The 20437-nt window shown below is 38.0% G+C and overlaps 1 protein-coding gene across 8 annotated transcripts in view; it reads left to right on the top strand.

The window, feature by feature from the left end:
* The window catches only part of CCDC91 (coiled-coil domain containing 91), a 516404-nt gene that overhangs the window by 256303 nt on the left and 239664 nt on the right, over positions 1 to 20437 (top strand). For all 8 annotated transcript variants that reach the window (XM_037844945.1, XM_037844940.1, XM_037844941.1 and 5 more), the window contains one exon: positions 8422 to 8499. In XM_037844945.1, the coding sequence (XP_037700873.1) occupies positions 8422 to 8499 (78 nt within the window). The remainder of the gene's footprint in view (positions 1 to 8421; positions 8500 to 20437) is intronic.

Genomic DNA, 20437 nt, shown 5'->3' with positions numbered 1-20437 from the left:
GATGTGCTTCCAGGGAGTTCCTGGGAGGGATTCCTGAGTGGGTGCAGACAGGGGTGGGGTCAATCCTCAGGTAGGTAGGAGATGTTATACATATCATGCAATCTGTCTCCCCCCAACCTCGACTAAGCCTTGTAATTTTACATGCCTCCTCTTCCACAAGAGTCCCTGGACCACAAGTGGAGTGGGGAAATAGTTTGTAAGGATATTTTCCCCATTTTTAAGGAATGTTGGATACAGAACCACACTGACAGTATCTATAAAAGGGTGTAGAATAAGTCCAATTGCCACAATACCTAGAAGGCTCATTAACAGGGTCTTCTGCCAGCTACCTCACCCTGTAAAACAAGCCTTCATTTGAGACCACTAGGAGTCATTACCCATTTGATCCCTGAGTTGCAGTTGTTTTTGCAAGTGAGCAAATGACTTGTATGTTTCTCCTTTTCTATCTGGAATGTAAACATAGTACTAAATTTTTAATAAAGTGCATGACCGCCCTTGCACTGTTTTGAGAATATCTAGTACCATGTAGTTTTGTAGCACCACCTTGCAAATAGCTGCAGTTTTTTTACTTAGTGTGGAGAAGCTGTGTTTAGTATCATTGAGGGCCATGATTACAAACTGGCAGAAGGTTTTCTATCTTGAGCATGATGTCAGTATTACCTCCTTGGAGAACAAAAACAGAAATCATATAGTTTTATCAAGAGAATATAGACCTGCTCTACCTCCTCTCCAAATAGGCTCATTTAAGGTCACTGGGATTGTGTTTGATATCCTACAGTGTATCCAGTTGGAAAGCAATAGTGCAGTTCCCTGTCCACTTTGGGGGTAGTAGCCAAGCCACATGTTTGTGCTGCATAACTATTGTATGCTGTTAGGGGAAATCTAGTAGATACTGGGGCATCAGCTTTAGTTAGTTAGTAGCAAACCAGTCTCAGCAATTTAGGAGCATATTTTAGGAGATGCATAGCGTAGATATCTAATATTAATTGTTTATGGTCTTTTGTGTATGTGTCTGTGTTTTGTTTTCTTGTTTTTGTTCCCAACACAGGGAGGCAGGTTGTGACAATATCCTCATGGTAGGAGTTAACCAAGTAGATTCATCCCATAGTTGGTCATAGGACCCCTACTGGTGGAAGGTAGTATGTTAGGGGGTATTATGTGCCTTCCCAAGGCTTCTCTTTCAGAGGTTTTGATGGAAAAATTTAGGTTGTGTCCCCGGAGTGTTTAACTCTACCTCCCATGAATTGAAGTATCATATGTGATATCTGTGGTGTTTAAGGTTGACGCTTCTTTTTGCTGTTCTCTGATCCAGCATTGGGTTGGTTGCCTCCCAATCATGACCTTGAAGCAGACTGATCCTGCAGGGAATGCCTGCATAGTTGTTCAAAGGCACGAGGCCACAAACCCGCATAATTGAATCAGTTGTGTGTGTTCACCATGTGATGGGCACAGGCTAAAAACATATTTATAGTGGTGCTCCAAGCATAAGCATAAGCAGTTGGCCTTAAAAGACAACCATGAAAGAACCTGATAGGAACAAAGATTCCATTAGTATGAGATTACTGTTAGTTCCTCTTCCAGTGATGACCTCTTCAGCAGTAAGGCTCACTCTGACTGATTATGCCATACCTTTTGTCCCACCATGGGAGGGGCTGCCACATTTATGTTAATAGTATTAACAGTAATCTAGTACACCTTTGACACAGCTGTGCCTTTTGAGATTGGACCCTAGCCTGCCCATTGCCACTGCGTCTCTCCAGGTCCTCTCTTCCAGGAATGTGGGATTAGTTCTAGGGTGGTAGGGGCCTCCTGCTTTAATGGCAAGAGGATCTCAATCCATTCTTTGGGTGCTGTTCACCCCAGACCCCAAGGTATTATTCTGGTAGCTGGGGTGATAAGAAGAGGAGTTTGTATCTCATTTCAGGGCATAACCACAGGCTTTTAACTTAGGGCTCCGGGTGTCTTCTGTCCATTTTCGTGCTCACATGACTTGTGCACAGGCTGGCACTGTTAAGATCTTATTATTGGCTGGCTACCTCCCCTGGTGTGTGCTTTCTTAAGGTATCTGAGGGCCCGTGGTAGGACTACTGCCAATCCTTTTGAAGATGTTTGCCCAGTGAGCAGTTTGGCTATTTTAGTTGGCCATTTTTCCTTCATATCAAGCCAATTCCTTAAGGGTTGTAAGGAAAATTGAACTGTCATGTTATCCCCTTCTCTTGCGTCCAGTCTTGTATTAGGGTGCCAGTGAAGTGGTGCCCTTGGTCACTAGAAATGGCACTGAGTTGTCTTATATTTTTTTGTAGACACTGAAGTCCTTTAATGGTGGGTGTTTGGTTGACACTTCTGCAGGAGACCACTATCATTGTCTTCACAGGTTAAGTGCGTAGTTGATACCCTCAACGCCTCAGAAGAGGCCACTATATAATCCACTTGCCAGATGGCTAAAGCTTTAGTGTATCTTGTTATATGCCATATGCCACAGAGCCAAGATTTGGTTGATGTTGGTTACCGGTGGTGCAATCCTGGCAGACTCTCTGAATCTTTGAAGATAAACCAGCCATTTGTGCTAGCCTCTAGGTTGTGTGAACACAGCTGTATAGCCTTTCCAGTGTATCCAGTGGACTATATCTGTCTTGTCAGTCATTTTCACTACCTGGATCTTTGCTAAGATATCTTTTGCTGTGTTTCCCAGGAGGGAGGTTGGCTGATGGGCAGCCATATGGCAGACCATAACATTCTTCCCTGGGCATTGTAGGTGGTCCCAAATAACTATTGTTAATTTACCCCACAATGCAAGGATGCCTGTTTATAACCATTTGTTGTCCTCCCATTGGACAATCAATTTTGTTAACCCTTTTATAATTGTCCATGAATCATTTAAATGGTGACCGGGTATGGCGCATTCGTAAGAACCAACAAGACATCTCTTAGCTTGGCCCATTGATTACAGTGCCCATTTTTGTCTCCACCCACAAGGATCTGTTGCTGGTTGTATGGCTACTGCTTTCCAAGATGGGGGTGGCCTAAGCAGGAACCATCCATATATTAAGCATTCTGTGGGGGTGTCCCTGCTCCTTCCATTATATGTCAGGACTTTTCTAGGTCTACTCTGGGGCCTCTTACGATTCTGTGGTATATGTTACGGGCCTCAGAAGAGCTTGTAATTCCAGTGAGATAGGGCTAGAGGTTAAGTGTCCCCTCTGCTATAGATATGCATGCCACCACACTAAGGTGCTATTCTTGGCTACTGCAAAAGCAAGCCTTACAAACAGCTTCTATACCCATCCCTTAATGGTATATGCAGTTTTTATTTTCACTGCCATATCTCTTGTGATGGTCTTTCTTTGTAGTCAAGCTTGGTATACAGCTAGGAATTGCTTTTCTAGGATGATATACTGTTGTTCAGCTCCTTTGAAGAGTGAAGACCAAAACTCTATGGGGATCCATGTCTTCCCTCCCCTCTCCCATAGATCTTATCCCATTCTATCCTCTGTGTCAAAGACATCTAGTTCAATTGATCACCGTGATGTCACAGTTTGTAAGACATGTGCTTGAACTACTAAAATTTTTGCTTTGGCAAAGGCCTTCTCTTCCTTGCACCTCTAATCCCATATTGCTCCCTTTTTTATTAGCCTATGCAGGAGGTTCAGGCATTGTGCTAAATGAGGAGTGAACATCCTTGAGTAGCCCAGTAACCCCACAAAAGTCTGCAACTCTTCAACCATTTGTGGGCAGGGGTAAGCTTGAGTCTTGTTTGTTGCAGTTGATGGTAAAACATGAGCCTTACCCAACTATACCATACCCAGGAACTTGATAGTGTTTGCCTCTCCCTGTATTTTCTGGAGGTTGATTGGCCATCCTGTTTTCTGGAGGTGCTGCCAGACCCTTTCCATGGTTTTTTGTGTAAGACGTGAGGATAAAAAAATATCATCCACATAGTATTCTACAGGTACTCTGGAAGTGGACCCAAGGCGGCCAGGTCGCTGGCTACTAATCCATGACAGATAGTAAGGCTATGTATATGTGCTTGGGGAAGAACCAGGAAGGTCCAATGCCATCCCTCCCATGTGAAGGCAAACATATTCTGTGGTTGTTTATTGGTACACTGAAGAAAACATTGGACAAATCCTTAACAGCATATTAGGTCCATAGACAGACTATTAATCTATCTAGTATTTGGCTATGTTGGGTGCAGCAGCATGGATAGCAGGACTCACTTTGTTTTGTTCCTGAATATATCATCAGTCTCCATGTTTCATTCGGCTTCTGTATGGGCCAAACTGGGCTATTGAAAGGAGTTTATGCTGGTCAGTTAATTTGCACTTTTTCCAATTTTATGATAGTTGCAGGTGTTTTTTCATGCCCGCAGCCAGGCAGTATTGTTTAACAGCCAGTGTTCTCCTTGGTGGCAGTAGGAGGACCTTTCCCATCCTGGCATAGCCCTGTAGCATCACCTTCAGGACTCTCACCCTTAGGCAAAGTCTCTATAATGGTATCTGAAGTGGCCCCTTAAGAGAGTGTGTACTTCCTGTATATTTTCATGTATAGGGGATATGCACAGCTGTCTGTGGGGTGGAGGGGTTTACCCTATTTGAAGGAGGAGACGAGCCTTTTCACTGCAATGGATATGCCCTGTACCCATTGATATATGTCCATGGTTTAGAGAACCAGTGGGGATTTCCAAGTATGAGAGTGTATTCTGCTCCCATGTCTACTAGGGCCAGCATCTTTTGTTTATTATTGAATATCTCTTCATTGTAATTTAAAAAAATTATGAAATGCCTATTTAATATATCTTAAAGGCTTTAGTTCTCAATATCTAAAATAATTATAGAAATCTGTTACATCAGTAATGACAATTTCAGTATAATCGAACAAACATTTGTTTACCACTGCTGCGTTCTAAAATATTATGAAAGCATTGGAATGCTATTCTTTCTAGGAGTGAAGATATATCCATTGATAAACTCTATTTTAAATTATAAAATATACTGTCATAGAATATGTTTGTTGATGATTTATAAAATGGAAGAAAAATTACTTTATATGAATTGCTTATTACATTATTCTCTGTGCTCCTTTGTTAGCATGCTAATGCTTTCTCATAGTACATTATTCAGAACCACAAGTACTGGATGGTCAAAGTCTGAAATGATGCATATTCCTGTTCAATTTGTAATTAATTAGATTAAAGAAGAATACATTCTCGGTTTCATTTATGGATCTAGTTAATTTGTTTTGCTTTAGACTAACTCTAATTAAAAAAGTCTTTGACTGTTTTGATTCTTTGTTTCTTCAACTTTAATTAAAGGTATTAGTAATAGATGTTGTCAAGGGAGAAAAAGAAAAGTAATAGTTGATCAAATGAATTTGAAAAATGATGGGTTTTAGAAAAGTCCAGCACGTTTCTCTTCTTCTAGGCTTCTCAGAGGTTTTAATATGTGATGAATATATATTGATTTCCTCAAGTTGTTTGACCATGGTAGCCTATTTTATATGAGCTTCTCTGTTTTATGAAGCTCCCCAACATAGGATATATGCACTCCAAGAACTGCCTAAGATGATTCACTATGATACAGAAAGAAAATGTCAGAGTAACATTTGCTATTTATTTTTGTGTCTTAAAAAGCAAGAAAAAGGGCTATGCTAATATTTAAAATGCTGATTGCTGATTGTACCCTCTCTAGGTCCTTATGAAACATAATATACCGTTTGTGAGATAACTTGATATGAATGGGACTTCCAAAGTGAGGAGTTCATAGTGATGCCTTCATTTGTTTATTTTTAGGGTATTACAATGCCCAAGTTTGCTCACCAAGGTAATTGGATTTAGCTACTGTGTTATTTGGTATTAACTAAAGCAACACTCATAAAAATGGAAAAATAATGCTGATGAAGGTTGATAATGATACCAGCAGAAATCTGTATTTATAACAAGTGCCCTGGTGGTTCTTCATGATAAGGCAATTTTGGGAAATAGTAATTTAGCTACAATAACACAGATAAAGGGATGTACCAGAAAGGAGAATTAGATATTGATAATGAAATAGAACCTGTTGAATCAGTAAGGTATAATAACTGAAGGGGGTTGATGAACAAGCAAGAGATAGCACTGAATGGACAAGAACTTTTCTCATTATCCTTTAACTTATGTATCAGAAGTTTAATTCTCTCTCATAGCCCACTGTGGTAATGGTCCAGTTATTTCTGGCAGGCAGAGACTATGCCGTTTTCAGCTTGTGGCTTCCATGCTGGACATCTTGGACATTGATAACTGACAAGCAAATAGTGAAAGAAAGGGAGTGTGTGGAGGATTGTGTGGAGGGTTTGTATGGGGGGTTAAGCTTGAAAATGGTGTACATCGCTTCCACCAACCTGACAGTCATAAAATAAATCCCTCTTGGTTGAGATGTATTACACTATTTATATATTGCTGAATTTGATTTGCTAATATTTCTGTTTAGGGCCTTTGTTTCTATACTCGTAAGAAAGGTTGGCTTATAATTTTATTTTCTTTTTAACTGTCTTTGCAGATTTTAGTGTAAAGGCTTTGTGGTCCTCACAAAATGGCTATGAAGTATATCCTCTTTTGCTATTTTCTGGAAGAGTTTGTGTAAGGTTCCTGTTGCTTTTATCTTGAATGTTTGTTAAAATTAACTTGTTTAAGCCTTCTGAGCCTAGAAATTTCTTTGTTGGAAGGTGGTTTTCTTTCTTTCTTTCTTTCTGTTTTTTTTTTAATAAGGATTCAATTTCTTTAACAGATATAGGACTATTCAGATTTTCTTTTTCAAATTTTTCCCCTTGACGTTTTTACATTTCATCCAATATTTCATTTTTGATATACTATTTTATATTTTTAAAAAATATTTGTAGGGTGTGTAATGTCCTGCATTCATGCCTGACATTGGAAATGTGTTTTCTCTTTTTTTTCCCTTCACTTTATATTTATCATCTTACTAGTTTAATTTCTCTCCCCTTTTTTGCAATTAATCATATTTCTTTGTATCCTTCTATTACATGTATATTCAGTCTTTTTACTCTGTCTCTTATATATATTTTTTTTTTTTTTGGTATTTTCCATCTTGATTTTCCTCTTTTTATTGTAGTCTGCATTTAAAAAAAATGACTGTGTTTTAGTTCTCTAATCCTGCTTTCTGCTGTGTTTTATCTGCTATTTACCTCATCTGGAGTTATTGATATTATATATTTTTTAGTTCTAGAATTTCCATTTTATGAATTCTAGTTCCCTGGTGAAAATCTCTAGCCTGTCATCCATTTTCTACATTTTCCTTTGTATTTTCTTGAATACACTAATCATACATATTTAAAATTCTTTGAAATTCTAATATTTGATTCACCCATGGATCTGTTTCTTTTGTCTTTTTTTTTTTTTTTTTGTCCTATTTTTTGGCCTTGTCTATTGTCATGCTGGTAAGTTTTTATTGAAAGCTAAACATTGTGTTTGAAAAATCAAGAAGCTTCATAGGATGTTAACATCCTCCAGAGTGAGTACCTCATTTCTTTTCGTAGGCAGGTAGAGTGGGAGGCTGGTCACCTTAATCTATTAGTTTTCAAACTTTAGTATGTATTGCATTAAAATCACCTGGACAGGTAAAAATTATTGAGGTTCAGCCTTGTTGAAGTAATGCAGAGGCTGGGCCTCTCTATGTTTATCAAATTCCTCAGGTGATTCATGTATACACCAAAGTTTGAACCCCTGTTTAATCCAGTCAGGAATTATATAAGCGAAGACTGGATTGCTTAAGACTTCATGGATCTCTTGTTCACTTCTTTTCCTGGTGTGCAGTCCTCTTTTGGTTTCAGCTGAGAAATATGGTGTTCATTGGAGCCCTCTCCCTGAACTTGTCTTATTTTCCTCAGTAGCCCTGTAAGTCTGCCAAAAACTCTTCTGTTTTTCCAGAGGAATTTTCCTTGGCTTTTTAAGGCACCTGTGTGACATAGCTTCAGAATTTGGAAATTCATGAATTAGAATATTTGCTCCCTTCTCTGTGAGATTCTGGACCCAGAAGTTTCTAATTTTTGTCTCTCCAAACCCCTAAAATTGCCTAAACATCTCCTGGTTTCTCTGCCTTGTCATTGCAGCCCTTTCTGTGGGCACATTTCCAGTATCTTTTCTCTTGACCCATGTCCAGAACTGCTAAATGCCCCCAAGGGAAAACCCCATTACCTTGTGTTAGAAAGCTCCTTTCTCAGTTTTGTTTTCCCCTTAATTCCTCATTGCCTCAGAGATGCCAGATATTTTTAAATAGTACTTTTAATAAACATGGCTTTTCTCTTAGTTTTGAACTATAGTGGTATGCCACAAATCCCTCCATCATTCCTGAAAGGAAAAGTCAATGGTTTTATTATTTTGAAAACAAAAGAACAAATCAGGTTTAGTTTCTTTCTGTTTTCTTTCAGGAAAAACATAAACAAGAATTGGAAGACATGAGGAAAGCTGGTCATGAAGCCCTTAGCATTATTGTGGATGAATATAAGGTAAAGCTTTGAGAGTCTGTTGTTCCTTGTTATTTTAGACTTTGGATAGCTTCAGTAAAAATTTCACACAGAAAAGCATGTGCAAAATTACACAAATTAGAGAGTAGTCCTATTTTGGCATAGAATTTCTTTTACATGACCAGTAAGTGTTTATTGAAAGCATACTTTATTATGCTTTATTACAAGGTAATAAATACTATTTTGCATTTGAGAAGCATATAGATTACTTGAGAATATACGATTGGGAGGTGAAAAAGTTTGAAAACAGGAAATACTAAAGAATTTATTGCTAGACAGGCTTCCATGTCTTTACATGAAAAGGGTTTCCACTTAATTACAGAGAGAAACAGTGAAGACATGATATAATTCTTCTGAAGGAAACTGTTATATCTTTTCTTTAACAAATTAAGTAGATTTGAGTACATTTAATAATAGCAGAAATTATGATGTCAATATCTGTGATATGCATAGTATTCTGTTGATTTTATGATCCTTTTTCACATATTACTGGATTTAGTTTGCTAAAGGCTTGTTAAGAATTTTATATCTGTGTTTCTAGAGGGTATTAATCTGTAGGTTTCCTTTTTGCAATGCTTTTTGTCTGCTTTTGCTCTCAGGGTAACACTGAATTCATAGAACGAGCTTGGAAGTTTCCCTTCTGTTCAATTTTCTAAAAGAGTTTGTGTAAACTTGGTATTATTTCTTCTTTAACTGTTTGGAAGAGTTCACTGATAAAACCCTCTGGGTCCAGAATTTTCTTTGTGGGAAGATATTTAACTACTAATTCCATGTCTTAAATAGTTAATAGGCTATTGAGGCTGTTTTTTGTTTTGTTTTGTTTTGTTTTTTTGAGTACACTTTGTTAGTTTGTATCTTTCAATAAATTTGTCCTTTACATCTAAGTTCTTGAGTTTGTTACCATTTATATGTCGAATCTGGAGTGATGTCACCTCTCTTATTTTTGATATTGATTCATTTATGTCTTCTCTTTTTTAATTAATCTAGCTAGTGTTTTCTCAATTTTATTTATCTTCAAAATTTTTTCTTTATTTTCTTTTGCTGTTTTCTAGTTCATTGATTTCTACTCTGATTTTTATTATGTCCTATCTTTTGCTTACTTTTTTTTTAATGCAAGTTTATTGATATATATTCACACACCACCATATAGACAATTCGAAGTATACCATCAGTAGCTCATGGTATCATCATATGCTTGTGCATACATCCCTTTGATCAATTTTAGAACATTTTCATTACTCCAGAAAAGAAATAAAATTAAAAAAAACCCAAATCCTCCTATACCCTTATCCCCTCCCCCCCATTATTGACCCATAGTATTTTATTGACTCATAGTATTGGTGTGGTACATTTGTTACTGTTGATGAAAGAATATTAAAATATTACTGGTAACTATAGTCCATAGTGTACAATAGGTACATTTTTTTCCATATACTCCTCTATATTAACTCCTTGTAATTGTGTCATACATTTGTTCTAGTTCATGGAAGAACTTTTTTATGTTTGTACAGTTAATCACAGTTATTGTCTACCACAAGATTCACTGTGTTATACATTCCCATGTTTTAACCTCCAACTTTTCTTCTGGTGACCTACCTGACTCTAAACTTCCACCTTCCACCACTTTGACACATCATTATTCAGTACTGTTAATTAATTTGACAATAATGTGCTCTATCACCTCTATCCATTTCCGAACAATTAAGTTCAACCTAGTTAAATATTCAGCACATATAAAACAACTGCTCTCCATCCTTTAGCTTCATTCTATATCCTGGTAACCAACATTCTATATTTGATGTCTATGAGTTTATATATTATAATTAGTTCATATCAATGAGATAATGCAATATTTGTCCTTTTGTGCCTGATTTATTTCACTTAACATAATGTCCTCAAGGTTCATCCATGTTTTCTCATGCTTCAGGACTTCATTCCTTCTTAGTGCTGAATAATATTCCATCACACACACACACACACACACACACACACACACACACACACACACACCACACATTTTGTTTATCCATTCATCTGTTGATGGACACTTGGGTTGTTTCCATCTTTTGGCAATAGTGAATAGTGAATTATGCTGCTATGAACATCAGTGTGCAAATGTCTGTTCACATCCCTGCTTTGAGATGTTCCTGGTATATCCTGAGTAGTGGGGTTCCTGGATGGTAAGGCACCTTAGCTTCCTGAGACACTGCCAAACTGTCTTCCAAAGCGGCTGTACCATTTGACATTGAATAAGTGAACAAGTGCTCCGATTTCTCTACATCCTCTCCAACACTCAGTTTCTTGTTTTAATAGTGACCATTCTTGTAGGTGTGAGATGATATCTCCTTGTGGTTTGGATTTGCGTTTCCCTAATAGCTCATGAAGATGAGCATCTTTTCATGTGCTTTTTAGCCATTTATGTGTCTTCTTTGGGAAAATGTCTATTCATGTCTTTTGTCCATTTTTTAGCTGGGTTCTTTGTCATTTTATCATTAAGTTGTAGGATTGCTTTATATATTCTAGATATCTAATCCTTATAAGATATTTGGTTTCCAAATATTTTTTCTCATTGAGTGGTTTCCTTTTCACCCTTTGGCAGAGTCGTTTGAAGCACTGAAGTATTTGATTTTGAGGAGTTCCCATTTACCTACTTTTTCTTTTGTTGCTTGTGCATTGTGTATAAAGTCTAAGGAACTAATCATTAGATCTTGAAGATGTTTTCCCTACATTTTCCTCTAGGAGTTTATGATACTGGTTCTTATATTTAGGTCTATGATCAATTTTGAGTTAATTTTTGTGTTGGGTGTGAGATACAGGTCATCTTTCATTCTTTTGGTTATGGATATCCAGTTCTCCTAACACCATTTATTGAAAGACTGTTCTATTCCAGTTGAGTGAACTTGGAAACCTTGTCAAAAATCAGTTCGCTGTAGATGTGACGATCTATTTCTGAACTCGCAGTTCAATTCCATTGAGCAAGATGTCTGTCTTTATGCCAGTATATATTTTGAACACTGCGGCTCTATAATATGCTTTAAAGTCAGGAAGTATGAGACTTCTCAATTCAGTTTTCTTTTTCAAGATGCCTTTGGCTATTCGAGGACCCTTACCATGACATATAAAATTGATAATTAGCTTTTCAATTTCTCAAAGTAAGTTGTTGGAATTTGATTGGTATTGCACTGAATCTCTAGATCAATTTGGGTAGAATTGACATCTTAATGACATTTAACCTTCTAATCGATGAACATGGAATGTCTTTTCATTTATTTAGGTCTTCTTTCATTTATTTTAGCAAAGTTTGGTAGTTTTCTACAAGTTCTTTATATCCTTGGCTCAGTTTATTCCTAGATATTTCATTCTTTTAGTTGCTATTGTAAATGGAATGTTTTTTCTTGATACCCTCCTTGGATAATTCATTCCAATGTATAGAAATACCACTGATTTTTGCATCTTGAACTTCTGTCCCACCACATTGCTTAACTTGTTTATTAGCACAAGTGGCTTCATTGTTGTTTTTTCAGTATTTTCTAAATATAGGGCCATGCTCTCTGCAAATAGTGAAAGCTTTACATCTTCCTTTCTAATTCGAAGGCCTTTTATTTCTTATTCTTGCCTAATTGTCCTAGTTAGAAATATTAGCACAATGTTGAATAACAGCTGTTAGAGTGGGTGTTTTGTCTTGTTCCCGATCTTAGAGGGAAGGCTTTCAGTCTCTCACTGTTGAGTATGATGTTAGCTGTGGGTTTTTCATATAGGTCCTTTATCATGTTGAAGTTTCCTTCAATTTTTCTTCCTTTAGATGTGTTTTTATCATGAAGGGATGCTGGATTTTGTTGAATGCCTTTCCTATATCAATCGAGATGATCATATGGTTTTTCCTTTTCTATTTGTTAATATGGTGTATTACATTAATTGATTTTCTTGTGTTGAAGCACCTTTGAATACCTGGAATAAAACCCACTTGGTCATTATGTATATTTCTTTTAATGTGCGGTTGGATTCGATTTGGAAGTATTTTCTTGAGGACTTTTGCACCTGAATTCATTACAGATACTGGTTTGATGTTTTCTTATAGTATCTTTATCTGGTTTGATATTAGGGTGATGTTGGCTTCATAGAACAAGTTAGGTATTGTTCCCTCTACAATTTATTGAAAGAGTTTGAACAGGAATGGTATGACGTTTTCTTGGAATTCTTGGTAATATTTGCCTGTGAAGCTATCTGGTCTTGGGCTTTTCTTTGTTGGAAGGTTTTTTTTTGTTTTTGTTTTTGTTTTTTAATTAAAGTCAGTTTTATTAAGATATACTCACATACCATACAATCATCCATGGTGTGCAATCAACTGTTCACAGTACTATCATATAGTTACGCATTCACCACTGCAATCTATTTTTGAATATTCTTACACCAGAAAGAATCAGAATAAGAATAAAAAATAAAGTAAAAAAGAATACTCAGATCATCCCCCCCCATCCCACCCTATTTTTCATTTAGTTTTTCTCCCCATTTTTCTACTCATCCATCCATACACTGGATAAAGGGAGTGCGAGCCACAAGGTTTTCACAACCACCCTGTCACCCCTTATAAGCTACATTGTTAAACAATCATCTTCAAGAGTCCAGGCTACTGGGTTGGAGTTTGATAGTTGCAGGTATTTACTTCTAGCTATTCTAATACATTAAAACCTAAAAAGGGTTGTCCATGTAGTGCATGAGAATGTCCACCAGAATGAGCTCTCGACTCCATTTGAAATCTCTCAGCCGTTGAAACTTTATTTTGTTTCATTTTGGATCCGCCTTTTGGTCAAGAAGATGTTCTTAATCCCACAATGCCAGGTCCAGATTCATCCCTGGGAGTCATATCCTGCATTGCCAGGGAGAGTTACACCCCTGGGAGTCAGGTCACATGTAGCAGGGAGGGCAGTGAGTTCACCTGCCAAGTTGGCTTAGCTAGAGAGAGAGGGCCACATCTGAGCAACAAAGAGGCACTCAGGGGGAGACTCTGAGGCACAATTGTATGCAGTTTTGGCCTCTTCTTTGCAGTAATGAACTTCATGGGGCAAGCCCGAAGGTAGAGGGTTTGGCTTACCAAGCCTTCAGTCCTCAATGTTTGTGAGAACTGCAGCAACAATCCAGGTGAGGAAGTCCAACACTTCTGTATTTTCCCCCAGCTCCTCAGGGGGCCCCTGCATATATACTTTTATTCTCCGCCCAAATTACTTTGGGATGTGTCGCTATTTCACTCTAACCCATACAAACCTACCATATCTCACTTCCTATTCAGAGTTCCATGTAATTGTGGTGTTTGAACAAACTGAATGTAGAAGTTATATTGTTAAGAAAATATAGATCCTGCACCAAATAAACATCTTTTCCCTTGGTCTCACATGGAAGTTCAAGTTTTAAAACATAGTCAGTTTCAACCTTTACCCTTTGGCCCAGTTTGCCCTAGTTTTAACCAGATCTGCTTCATTCATATCTCTAATTGAAGTCTGGGCTCTTTTTCAGCTTTTTTGTTTTTTTTAACAGTTGCTGTATGTGGTAATACTGAGTTTCATATCTGCTGAGCTCTAGCTCTGAGTTTCAGGTGTCACACAGATACCCAGTGTTCCAGAGATCAATCAGGTTATAGACAAAGAGATCTGCATCTCAGAGTTTGGAGATAGGCATTACAATTCAGGAATGTATTTGACTGCTGTAAGAGCTTACAATCTAGGGACCATTACAATAATCATTCCCCTGTTGGGCTGTGCTCTAAGATTTAATTCTGAGTATACATTATAGTTAGTCCATATTGGTGAGGCATTATAGTGTTTGCCATTGTTTCTGGCTTACTTGACTCAAAATGCTATCTACAGGATCCATTCGTCACGTTGTGTGTCTCACAGCTTTACTCCTTGTAGTGGCTCAATATTCCATTGTATGCCTACATGACAGACAGTTCACCATTCTGTTCCTTAGTTGATGTATCCTTAGGCCACCTCCACCCATTGCAGATCATAAACACTGCCTCCATAAACAGCAGAGTGCAGATGTCCATTCATGTCTCTGCTCTCTGATCTTCCAAGTACCTACCCCATAATGAGGTTGCAGGACCTTATGGCCCCCACATACTTAGCTTCTTGTGGAACCACCACACTGACCTCCAGAAAGGCTACACAATTCTGCCTCCTCATCAGCAGTAACTAGGTACATCCCTCTCTCCATCTTTTCTCCAGCACTTTTACCCCTATTTATATTTTTTTGTTGGTAGGTTTTTGATGACTGTTTCAGTCTCTTTACTGAGGTCTTCTATTTCTTCTCGAGTTAGTGTAGGTTGTTTGTGGGCTTCTAGGAAGATGTCCCTTTCATTAAGTTGTCTAATTTGTTGGCATACAGTTGTTCATAGTAACCTCTTATGATTTTTTTATTTCTTTGGGTCTGTGGTAATCCCCCCCCCCCCGCCATTTCTGATTTTATGTATTTCCGTAGTCTCTTTTTTTGTTTTGTCAGTCTAGTTAAGGGTTTGTTGATAGTACTGATCTTCTCAAAGAACCAACTTTTGGTTTTATTGACTCTCTCTATTGATTTTCATTCTCCATTTCATTAATTTCTGCTTTGTTATTTCTTTCCTCCTGCTTGCTTTGGGGTTAGATTGCTGTTCTTTCTCCAGTTACTCCAGTTCGTTTAGGCATTGGATTTAGCTCTTTCTTCCTTTTTAATGTAGGCTTTTAGGGTTATAAATTTCTCTGTCAGCACTGCCTTTGCTGCATCCCATAGTTTTTTTTTTTTAATGCAATTTTATTGAGATATATTCACAAACCAGATAATCATTCAAAGTGTATAATCAGTGGTTCACAGTATCATCATATAGTTTTGCATTCATCACCACAGTCAACTTTTGAACATTTTCATTGCTCCAAAAAAGAATAAAAATAAGAGTAAAAAAAGAACACCCAAAACATCCCATAACCCCTCCCTCCATTCTTTCTTTCTTTCTTTCTTTCTTTCTTTATTATTTAGCTTTGTTTTCTTACTCACCTGTCCATACACAGGATAAAAGGAGTATCAGTTGCAAAGTTTTCACAATTACACAGTCACACTTTAAGAGCTAGATAGTTATGCAATCATCTTCAAGAATCAAGGCTACTGGAATACAGTTCAACAGTTTCAGATATTTCCTTCTAGCTATTCCAATACACTAAAAACTAAAAGAGATATCTATATAATGCATAAGAATAACCTCCAGAATGACCTCTGGACTTTATTTGAAATCTCTAAGCCACTGAAACCTTATTTTGTTTTATTTTTAGTCCCCCCTTTTTTAGTCTCCCTTTTATTGTTGATCCCATGATGCCAGGGCCAGGTTCATTCTTGGAAATCATCCCATGTTGCCAAGGAGACTTAATCCCTAGAAGTCATGTCCCACATAGCGGGGAGGGCAGTGAGTTTACCTTCAGAGTTATCTGAGAGAGAGAGGCCATATCTGAGCAACAAAACAGGTTCTTTGGGGGTGACTTTTAAGCATAAGAATAAGTAGGCTTAACTTCTCCTTTGCAGGAATACATTTCATAAGAGCAAGCCCTGAGATCAAGGGCTTGGCCTATTGCATTGGTAGTCCCCAGTGGTTGTGAGAATTTCAGGAATTTCCCAGGTGGGGAAGTTTAATATTCCAACATTTTTGTCCAGTCATTCAGGAGGGCTGTGCAAATACTTGTTTTTATTCTCTGCCCAAATTACTCTGGGATATATCAGGGCATCACACTAACCTGTACAAACCAACAACATCACACTCCCTATTAAAGATTCCATGTAATTATGGTGTTCAGATAAACTGAACATAAAAGTCAAATTACATAGTGTGCTACAGAAAATATAAATTTTCCACCAAATAAACATCTCTTCCTTTGGTCTCACAGAAGTTGAAGTTTTAAAACACAGTCAGTATTGTCCTTTACACTTTCATCTTGAATTACCTTTACCCTAACCAGATCTGCTTCATTCATATATCTAATTGAAGTCTGATCTCTTTTTCTACTTTTTTAACAATTGCTGTATGGGGTAATACTGACTTTCATAGCTGCAGCACTCTAGCTCTGAGTGTCAGGTGTCACACAGATACCCAAAGTTACAGGGAAGAACAAGGTTGTACACAGACAGTCCAGCATTTCAGAATTTAGAAATAACCATAAGTACTCAGTAATAGATGTGACTGCTCTAAGAGATTACAATCTGGGAACCTTTACAATAAGCCATCCCCTGATAACCTATGGTCTCAAATTCAGTTCTCAGAATTTGTACATTCTATTTAGTTCATATTAGTGAGGCATTATAATAATATTATTTTCGTTTCTGACTAATTTCAGACAGGAGAAAAAGAGAAAGAAAAAAAGAAAGAGAAAAAAAGGGAAAAAAACAAAACATGACAGCTAGGGAGCATCAAAAGGAAAGATAGCATTAAACTAAAGTAGAATAAAGAGTCAGACAACATCACCAATGTCAAGAGTCCCATACCCTTCCACTATGTCCCCCCCTCGTATGCATTTAGCTTTGGTATATTGCCTATGTTATATTAAAGGAAACATAATACAATGTTTCTGTTAATTGTAGTCTCTAGTTTCCATTGATTGCATTTTTTCCCCAATCCCACCCCATTTTTAACACCTTTCAGTGTTGACATTCTTTTGTTCTACCTCATACAAAAGCATATTTGTACCTTTTTATCACAATTGTTGAGCACCCTAGGTTTCAATGACTTATACAGTCCCAGTTTTTATCTTCCCTTTTTTCTTCTGGTGTCCCACATGATCCTAACCTTCCTCTTTCAACCATACTCAGTCATCTTTGTTCAGTGTACTTACATTGCTGTGCTACTGTCTCCCAAAATTGTGTTCCAAACCTCTTACTCCCGTCTTTTGCTTTCTGTCTATAGTGCTCCCTTTAGTGTTTCCTGTAGAGCAGGTTTCTTGTTCACAAACTGTCATTGTCTGTTCATCAGAGAATATTTTAAGCTCTTCCGCATATTTGAAGGACAGTTTTGCTGGATATAGGTTCTTGGTTGGTGGTTTTTCTCTTTCAATATCTTAAATATATCACCCTACTTCCTTCTTGCCTCCATGGTTTCTGTTGAGAAATCTGCACATGATCTTATCAAGCTTCCTTTGTATGTGATGGATCACTTTTTTCTTGCTGCTTTCAGGATTCTCTATCTTTGTCGTTTGATAATCTGATTATTAAATGTCTTTGCATAGGCATGTTCAGATCTATTACACTGTGCTTCTTGGATCCGTAATTTTATGTTTCCTAAGAGATGGGAAATTTTTGTTGATTATTTCCTGTATTATTGCTTCTGCCCCTTTTCCCTTCTCTTCTCCTTCTGGGGCACTCATGACACTTACATCCCTGCATTTTGTTTTGTCCTTAAGTTCCTGGAGACATTGCTCATATTTTTCCATTCTTTTCTCTATCTGTTCTTTTGTGTTTAGGCTTTCAGGTGCCTTGTTCTCCAGTTCCTGAGTGTTTTCCTCTGCCGCTTGAGACCTGCTATTGTATGTTTCCATTTTGTCCTTCATCTCATGTGTTGTGCCTTTCATTTCCCTAGATTCTGTCAGTTGTTTTTTTGAACTTTCAGTTTCCACCCCTAGTGTTGTCATTATATGCTTCATCTCTTTTGCCATATCTTCCCTAAACTTTCTGAATTGATCCAGTGCTAGTTGTTTACTTTTTCAGTATCTCAGTTGAAGTGTAAGTTTGTTCCTTTGACTGGGCCATAACTTCACCTCTCCTAGTGTAGGTTGTAATTTTCTCTTGTCTAGGCATCTGGCCTCCTTGGTTACCCCAATCAGTTTTTCTTAGACCAGAATGGGCTCAGGTCTTGGAAGGAGGCAATAGTTTCAGGTCTCCCTGAGGGTGTCTTAGAAGATTGATGCACCCTTTGAGGCCTCAAGTCACTGTGCTTTTGTGCCCATCAAGTGGCACCTTTCAGCCTGTAGCTCCAGACTGGTGTAAGTAGATGTGACCCATGGCTGTTTTCCCCCAAGCTCTGGGGTCTGGTTCTGAATGGAAGGTGGGTAGTAGAGCTTGGCATTGCCTCTTTCTTCTTAGGGAAGATATACCCCCTGGGGAGTGGTCATTTGCCTTTGAATTGTCTCTGATTCTGCTACCTCCACCTTTGTCTGGGTCTGAGTGCTGGGAATTGAAAATGGCTGAGGCTTTCTCCACTGAGCCGAAAAAGGGACAGAAAGATCCCCTTCAGAGTCAGTCTGTGGCCTCCCTCAGTTTCACTCATTGGCCAGAGGCAGCACCCGGTCCTCTGGGCTCCCCCTCCCTCCCAGAGAGGTCTTCCAGCTCTCCAAGGTCAGTCGTCAGCAAAAGCCTGTGTCTGCTTGTTGGGGATTTGTAGCTTGTATTGAGTAGTCCACATGTGCTAATTAAAACTCCAGTTGGAGCTCAACCAAGCTATATTCGATTGCTCAGAGAGTGCTGCTTTCTAGCACAGCGAGGCTTTGCAGTTTGGGAGAGTGCTGCTCTCTAGCACCATGAGGCTTTGCAGTTCAGGCTGTGGCGGGGAGAGGGCTCCCAGCTCAGGTCCACAGTTTTTACTTACAGATTTTATGGTGCGATCTCAGGCATTCCTCCCAATTCAGGTTGGTGTATGATGAGTGGACGGTCATGTTTGTTCCCCTGCAGTTATTCCAGATTATTTTATAGTTGTTCCTGGCTGTTTATTAGTTCTTCCAGGGGGACCAATTAACTTCCACTTCTCTCTATGCCGACATCTTCTTTATCCTCCTCTCCTTCATTTTTGCCCGATACAGAATTCTGGTTGTCAGTTTTACTCTTTCAGTATCTTAAATGTATCATATCACTGCCTTTTTGCCTCCATGGTTTCTGCTGAGAAATCTGCATAGTCTTGCTGACCTTCCCTTGTATATAATGAATGCTTTTTTCTTGCTGCTTTCAGAATTCTCTCTTTCTCTTTGTCATTTGACTTTCTGATTGTCAAGTGCCTTGGAGTAGGTCTATTCAGATCTATTCTGTTTTGGATACACTGCACTTGATGGACCTGTTATTTTATGTCTTTCATTAGAGATGGGAAATTTCCAGTGATTTTTTCCCTAATATTCTTTCCGCCCCCTTTCCCTTTTCTTCTCCTCCTTGGACACCTATGACACATATATTTTTCTGCTTCGTGTTGTCAGTCAGTTCCTTGAGACCCTGCTCATAGTTTTCCATTCTTTTCCCTAACTGTTCTTTGGTGTGTTGTATTTCAGATGTCTTGTCCTCTAGTTCACTAATCCTTTTTTCTGCCTCTTCAAATTGCTGTTGTAAGTCTCCATTGTGTTTTCTTGTGTTTCCAAAATTCTTCTATTGTACCTTTCATTCCCATTAGTTCTACCAATTATTTTTGCAAACTTTTGAGTTCTTCCTTATGTTCACCCATTGTCTTCTTTTATCATTCATCACTTTTGCCATATCTTCCCTCAACTTGTTAATTTGATTTTTGAATTGATGTAGCATGTTTGTTTTAACATCTTTAATTAGTTGTTTCAACTCCTGTATTTTGTTTAAAGTGTTCGGTTGTTCATTTGACTCTATCTTCTTTTTTTCTTGTGTGACTCATAATTTTTTGTTGTTGTCTAGGCATCTAGTTTCCTTGATTAGTTTATTTTAGAAGTCATTTTCACTCTTTTACCTAAAGTTTTCTTGTTGGTTGGCTTTGTTGTAAATCTGTCTTTGGCATTCAGTTAACTTATTCTAGACTGCTAGCATAGCATCTGTTTAGCTGATCAGTATTTTTCAGCTCTTTTTATTCCAGTTCTTGCCCTGCCTATATGGAACCTTTTTTTTTTTTTTCTGAGGAGTCTATCCAGGTGTAATCAACCCCCAAACAGATTTTCCCAGACCATATAGGCCCAAGTCTCAGGAGGAGCGTGTA

The sequence above is a fragment of the Choloepus didactylus genome, chromosome 8 (assembly GCF_015220235.1).
Source record: "Choloepus didactylus isolate mChoDid1 chromosome 8, mChoDid1.pri, whole genome shotgun sequence".
NCBI classification, from domain to species: domain Eukaryota; kingdom Metazoa; phylum Chordata; class Mammalia; order Pilosa; family Megalonychidae; genus Choloepus; species Choloepus didactylus.
Note: the sequence above shows the minus strand (reverse complement) of the source record. Positions and strands in the feature narration are given on the sequence as shown.